The sequence below is a fragment of the Centruroides sculpturatus genome, unplaced genomic scaffold (assembly GCF_000671375.1).
Source record: "Centruroides sculpturatus isolate CEXI.00-Female unplaced genomic scaffold, Cexi_2.0 scaffold32, whole genome shotgun sequence".
Lineage (NCBI taxonomy): Eukaryota > Metazoa > Arthropoda > Arachnida > Scorpiones > Buthidae > Centruroides > Centruroides sculpturatus.
Genome location: NW_019384445.1, coordinates 59,612 through 66,970, shown reverse-complemented (window position 1 = coordinate 66,970; position 7,359 = coordinate 59,612). Strand labels below are relative to the sequence as shown.

At 33.2% G+C, this 7,359-nt stretch overlaps 1 protein-coding gene across 1 annotated transcript; it reads left to right on the top strand.

The window, feature by feature from the left end:
• Positions 1-358: 358 nt before the first annotated feature.
• Positions 359-7,359, top strand: LOC111620325 (kelch-like protein 18). Its single transcript, XM_023362243.1, has 5 exons — positions 359-464; positions 688-835; positions 5,619-5,723; positions 6,986-7,092; positions 7,167-7,359. The coding sequence occupies exons 1-5, from the start codon at positions 359-361 to the stop codon at positions 7,343-7,345; spliced, it is 645 nt and encodes a 214-aa protein (XP_023218011.1). The 3' UTR covers positions 7,346-7,359.

Below are 7,359 nucleotides of genomic sequence, written 5' to 3'. Positions count from 1 at the left end.
CCTACTTACAGACCTTATTACTACTGTATATTGTTAAACAGGATGTTTAATTTAAGTTTAGATTGAAATAGCTCGAGAAATACGTATCGTACGAAAAAAAATGCTTAAAACAAACCCTCAGTATATTGGAGGAAGCAGTTCAACGTCGCAGAATTTAGCCCATTTCTCTCCCCGTAGGGTAGAAGGCGAATTTGTAAATTCAAAAAGAAAGTCCAAATTTTTATAACAGGTTTTAAGTCTAAATCCAAGATTATGTAGAATTCAGCTGAAACATTCTTTCGAATCGTTTTTTATAGTTTACTTATAGTTTTTTATGTTTTATTGCATACTGATTTTGGACTGGAGGAAAAAAGCTCTAATGGCTTTGCGAATCAAAGTAGATGCCGCTGCAACAGGTCACTTTGAAAGTGAGATGCAAATAAACAATCTCTTTCAACGTAAAATCATTACGCTGGAAGAAATAGGTGAGTGGTTCCCTCAGATCTGACGATTAGAGGGCACTGACCCCTTGTCCATATTCTCACATATTGGTGTCATAAGTGGAATATTTGTGCAAAAGATAGGTTTATCCTTCATAAACAGGTCGTCCTTTTTAGACAGGTTTTAATGTCTTATGGGCTATCTGATATAAGAATAGGCTTATAGTTTATTTTATGTTGCTTATTGATAAATATAAGTTAAATTAAGAAAATGAAGGAAAACCCTCGAGAGAGGCCATCTTGGCAGGTAACCCCATAATTTCAGGTGGTCTAGGAGGAATGATTCCATTGCTTCCTGTATTTTCAAATGAAACTAGTGGATTCGCATTAATGAACTTTTTGATTCACTGGAAGATGTAAATAGGGTAGCGGCACGGATGAAGGCCCAGATGTTGGCCATTGCCCATCTGAAGTTAACTGGCATTGCTCAAGCATTGCCAGTTAACTTCATTGTTAACAGCATTGCTCGGGCATTGTTAAATTCAAGTTAACAGCATTGCTCGGGCATTGCATGTGAAAATCGAAGAATTAAAGATGTAGATTTTGAGACGTTCAAACAAATTATGATAGAACGCTTTGAACGGGTTCCTTATACATATAGGCTTCAGAAATTTTATGCCTGTGTGCAAGCTCGGAACGAGAATGTTCAAGCTTATGCTCTTAGGCTACAGGCACAGCTAACGAAATGAAAATTGAGCACGAAGGAGTCCGTGATACAGAAATGGCTATTATAAAACGAGTAATAGAAAAATAATTAGATGAAAGGCTTAGGGTACAATTTACCAATGAGACAGATATTAGAATTCGTCAGAGGGTTATGTCGAGAGAGCCCAAAACATTTGATAAAGGGGAGAAGGGAGAAGTAATATAATTAAAATTATTAATAAGGGAAAAAAAATTAGAAACAAATGGGATGATATTAGATTTAGAACGCCGTCTAGCTGAATTGCAGAGACAATTAGATATTTTAAAGAATAAAGGAATACAAAAAATACTAGCGATAAAAATAAAAAGAAATCGCAATTTCGTTATAAGAGGCGATATCGAGATAAACAGTTCTGTCCCAAGCATAAAATAAAAGGTCTTCCAAGGAAAGATAAGGGGTTTTGGATAGGAAAATATTTCACAGTCCGCTCAGATAATAAACCAGTTGTACTTATATATGCGAATAATATCCCTATAAAAATGAAGATGAGTGAGGATATAGAAACCACGGTACTATCAAAAGACTTGACGGAGCAATTAGGAAAAAAAAAAACATCCGTAAAGTAGAAGAAAAATCGGAATTAAATATTATATCAGGGAAGATAAAGGTGTCCATCTAATTGTCGGATCTGAAGGATCCGCTCAACTTGTCACTGGATGGCTTAACCTAACAGAATTCGAGTGGTAAAATTCTTTGTGGGGTTTGTGCAATTCAATATAAATAATAAAGGAGTCCATAAATAAACTCAACAAAAGCAATTATTTAATAAATCAAAATAAAGAAACATACAAAGAGGAATATATTCTAGGCCTAATTCCATAGGTTGAGAGATAAAGTTTACAATAAATTATACTACCTCATTGGACATTTTCTCTTCTTCGGAGAGTCGGTGATGTCGATAATTAGCCGGTTTTTAGGAGATAGAAGGTTGGACAATGGGAGCAGAAGGTGTAGCAGGAGGAGAAGCACTTGACAAGGTGTCGAGGAACTCCCTGTGTGGCAAGAACTGCTTCTATATGGCAACTCTATCTGGGATGAACTGCCCTGAGTCTATAAAAATTTGTCTTTTTATGTAATTTTTTCCATCGATCATGATTTGGGGAAACCATCATCTGACAGGATGATCAGTTATGTCACTTGTACAGATGGTTGGGAAAAAGCGAGATAAGGAGAGGAGAAAGTGAACACCCTCTTTTTCAACAAAAGTAGAGTTATTCAGCATTTTTTTTTCAGGATGTGGGGTTTTTGCAATCCTTTTAATGTTTTATTATATTAAAAATATATAAAATTAATATAAAAATAAAAGATAAAATCAGCTTAATATCTGTGTATATAGAATGGGGTTTTATGAAAATTATGTAATTAGACTGGCTATATCCAGCTTGTCACACCACTCTCCTCTCTTCAAAAATCACACTACCTTTAGAAGAGGTGGGATTTTTCTATAGTTGCAAAATATATCCTCTCTCTCTCTCTGAGTTATGTGATTAAACAAGATACATCTATATATGATGTTAATTACAATTCTTTGATTATATAAAAGATTGAAATGGATATACATATATAATGCTGATTAATATTAAGATAATTAAAATAAAGATATACAAATGTGTTATATTAGGTTACATATAATTTGTAGAATATTGAAGGAAATAGATTCACTCTGTTGTATTATTACAAATAAGTGAATGAAGAAGTTGTCTTTTGGGCAGTGTTATTTTCTGTTGTTGGAAGGATGTGGTGAGTTAATAAGTCAAATTCCTTCTTGATAACCTCTTTCGTATTCTTTCTTATGGGAAAAGTTTAATGAGTGTATAATATAGAAAAAACTTCTGTCTGCTTCTCTATGCTGTGAGTTCACCTTTCTTCCAGTGGTAAGTAAGAGGTATTAACTTAGATACACTTATTGAGGTAAACACTCTCTCTCCTTTTAAAAGCAATCTAAAGTAACTTTATTATTTATCTAACTTTTTATATAACTTTTTTTTAATCTTAAAATTACAGGTATGTCAAGATTATTTGCTAGGTTATGGAGGATTCTAAAATCTTACATTAAGGTTGTAATTTATTTAATTTTTACTTTTTCTATAGGCTTAAATTTTTCCTTCGGATGATTTCGTATAGACGATCATAGTAGGCAATACTATTAGCTTGAATGTAAATTCAAGGGTTTCATATTTCCTTATCATCTATTTATTCTTATTAAATTAATTTCGTTTCCACCAATTAAATATCGAAGTCTTATTCAACTCAAATCGAGATTTAGAGTCAAATACAGATTAATTCTTTTTATCATCCTTACTCAACACTACCACTTAAATTAGAGGGAGTATTTAAAACAAAATCAAAAACTTAAATCTAAATTTAAGATAACTTATGTTATTATTATATCTAGTAGTTTTAAATAAACGAAGGACTGGAGGAAATGACGTAGTTTCCCTTTTCTCTCTAATTATAAGTACAGTAGAGCCTCGATTATCCGACTCAATTGGGGACTGGGGTTGGTCGGATAAATTGAAAAGTCGGATAACCGAAAAGTATGAAAAAATTCATTATTAGTGTAGTATATTATTACATGCCATGTAATTAGTATATTAGCATATTAGTATATCGCTATTAACCTACATCGCGTTGAATTTTCATCAATGTTAAGTCTGACAAAAATTTTTAAAAAATAATAATCGTCGCTATTGTATCGTTAAAAATTAGAAAATTAAGCCTCGTTTAAATACTGGCTCGCTTTCATGGTCGAATGAGTGTTGCCAGCTAAAACACGTAAAAATGATATTAAAGTAGCCAAGACATAGCTAAATATTGTAGTGCCACATCACTAGCAAACATTTGAAATTTGCCGACTAGGACGGTCGGTTAATCGGGGTCGGATAATCGAGGCTCTACTGTAGAACATTGTAAAAATTATAAAAAGGAATCAAGGTAGTATCTGGTCAATCTTGTAATTCCCTCTCGGTTTAGTACTGGATAACCCCTAGGCTTATGGAGAATTGAAACTGGTATGTGGCTTCTATATGATGTTACTTCTATTCTGGGTTCTTCCATTCCCAAAATGGCCTGTCTGAGTACCATCTTATTAAATCGTCCGAAAACAATTGTAAAGGCGAACAGCAACAGATTTATAAATTTTCTTAAGATAACTATGTTCTTAGAACAGTTCCTTCTTACGTTATCTTCGTTCCTAGAGTCCTGTATAGGTTTATCGGGGAGTTTCTTTTTCTCCTTTCTTCCTGTTAGTTTTAACTTCTTATGGACTGTAGAATCTTCATTGAGTCGGCTAGTAAAAGTAAGTCCTGTATGTCCTATAACTCTTTGCTTGAGAGTGCTGGTTGCCTGGGTATCCTTAACTATATAGTAGTCGTTCCCTCTATGGCGTCTACTGTGGGGAGACAACCGAACGCTTCTTATTACACTTGGTTCAGAATATTTCAAGTCTATATATATCCCTTTTAGCTCCATTTTGTCTCGATCTACAGGTTTTTCTTTTCCAGGAATTATTACTTGACTTCTGGTATTCTTCTTGTCTAAATCTCTGCTTTTTGTCTATGGGTATAGGAGAACAAAAGTGTATGGCTTTTCCGTTCGGCAAAATAATTCTACTATTTGGGCGATCCATTTTGATGTTTTCTCCTTCCATAATATCCTTTCCGAGGATACCATCGCACGGGACCGTCACCACAGGATCCACAATTCTCCCCATCCTTCTAAATTTATACCCTCGTAATTTACATAGTGGTGTCGTCATGCCTCTAACTAAAACCTCTTTACCAGGAGTATTCTCTAATTTCTGCAGCATTGAGTACTGTACCAAAACGTTCGGCTTTAATTTTTCAGTAATCCTTTTGGAACAAAAGTAACAAAAGTGTACTCTCAGCATTCTCATCTATTCGAATTTTCACTGGAATGCTATTGGTGTATACGAGGACAATGAGTTTAATATTCGAGCGAACAGTGTAATAAGAAGCGTTCGGTTGTCTGCTGATAGTAGCCGCCATAGAGGAAACAAACAGAATAATAATTCACATAAAAAGGAATTATGTAACAATAAAAAAATATTTAAAAAATCAGAAAAAGATTTTGTAAACAGTTATGTCTAGTAAAGTAAACTAGATATAACTGTTTACAAAATTTTTTTTGAAACGGTAAATAGAAAAAACGCGTGGGAAAATTCTTAAAAATTTCCCACATTTATTCTCTACTACATAGGGATAGCACCACACCTGACTAACCCACTGTAGAAAAGTTATGACGAAATATGTGCTTATAGTTTCAAATCATAAACCTAATGAACATGAAAGTACAGATTGAACAATACTGTTTATTAACTGCAACAATAATTTTTAAAAAATATTTTTGTTTATTATATTAATAAAATTTTAATGAATATTATAATTAAATAATCAATTATAATATAATTTTAGTGCTGTAGGGGCAGCTTCGTTATATAACTGTCTGTATGTTTGTGGTGGTTATGATGGAGTTTCATCTCTCAATACCGTAGAATGCTACAATCCTGATAAAGATGAGTAGGTATATGCTTTATATTTGATAGTAATGCACTTAAATAAANAGGTGTATGCTTTATATTTGATAGTAATACACTTAAATAAAATAAAATTTTTTTAGATGATTTAAAAATTTTTTTATAGAATTAATATGAAAGATATTTATTAGTTGTACAGCTCAGTTTAAACATTTAAAAATATTTTGGTGATCCTAAATTACTTATAAATAATATACTGTATATTATTGTTTTAAGTTTTTCCAAAAAATAATTAGTGTATGGATAAGTTAGTAGTTCAGTATGTTATTTCTTGTATATTGTCGAACATTCGTGAACAATGTAATGGACACTCACTAATTCTACTATGATCCAATAACTTATTCAATATATATTGGTATATATGGTATATTAAAAGTTGACCTTTTAAGCATAGAAAAATTCTCTCCAAATCTAAGGATTGATTGATAAAATGCAAAACTTTATTACAGTGGTGAATAAGTGGAATTATGGTGCACCACTTATTCACTGAAGTGATGTTCCACTTAGGATAACTCCAGAAGCTGGCATAAGTATTTTTAACTAAAGCTTTTGTACTTGCCAATGGCCACATTAAACACTTGTAGTTTGTCAAGGGTTTGCACCTCAACAACAGGCAGGTCATGTGGAAGTTTCCGAGTTTTCTTTAGGTTATATCACCTAAATAAGTGCAAGTTAACCATAGAAAGTTCTAGGAGGCATCCCTCTCACCAGATAACCCATTTGTCATGTTGCTATAAGTACTAAAGTTTGTGTTTGGTGGATTTTAACAAGCGATAGTACTTCTACTGGTTGCACTTCTGGACATATTTTAGGCTGATTAAGCAACATTAATCTGATATAAATTTTTTTACTTATAGTTGTGTGTGAACTTTTGTAGACTTCAGAGAATTTGAATGATGCCATTAAGCTTTGTTTTTTTCTCTAGAGCAAAATACTGGTCCTTTTTCCAAAATAGACCTTTGCCCTGTGGTCAGTAGTGGTCGTTTTTTCTGCACTCATTGTGAGTTTAATATAATCACAATGGGGTGGAGCCCGACATATTCAGCTCAGACTGCCTGTGAAAAATTTCTGGAGGGATGCTCACCTGGATTTGACTCGATATATACAGTATATTGAAATAAATTATTTAATTTGGTTAATATGCAGTTAACTATTAAATGTAACATTTTACATAATGATAAAATATTTACTAATTTTTAAATTTGGATCATAATTTAACATTGGAATTTTTTCAAAATATTCCAGATGGACTATGGTGACCAGTAAGTCCAAACATCGCAGTGCAGCAGGAGTGGTGGCTTTCGAAGTACACATTTACGCATTGGGTGGACACAATGGACTTTCTATCTTTGATTCCATAAGTATGATTAATGGACTAATTCAGTTTTTATAGTATTAATGAAAGTGGACTCTATCTGTGATTTACAACAGGTGGAGAGATACGATCCTCAGACAGGTCAATGGACTCCCATGGCACTCATGCTGACGAAACGGTGCAGGTTGGGTGTTTCTTCTCTGAACGGCAAGATATATGTGCGCGGTGAGAACGACTGCTTTATTTTTTTGCAAACGGCAGAAGTGTACGATTCGCTGACTAAACAATGAAGTTACATTTCACC

Bases quoted from the DNA above. Each gene is read 5' to 3' on its own strand.
- LOC111620325 (XM_023362243.1), top strand. From the start codon at position 359: ATGGCTTTGCGAATCAAAGTAGATGCCGCTGCAACAGGTCACTTTGAA. The intron at 836-5,618 runs GTAAATAGGGTA...ATATAATTTTAG, and splicing joins TTTTTGATTCACTGGAAGAT to TGCTGTAGGGGCAGCTTCGT. The intron at 7,093-7,166 runs ATTCCATAAGTA...TCTGTGATTTAC, and splicing joins CAATGGACTTTCTATCTTTG to AACAGGTGGAGAGATACGAT.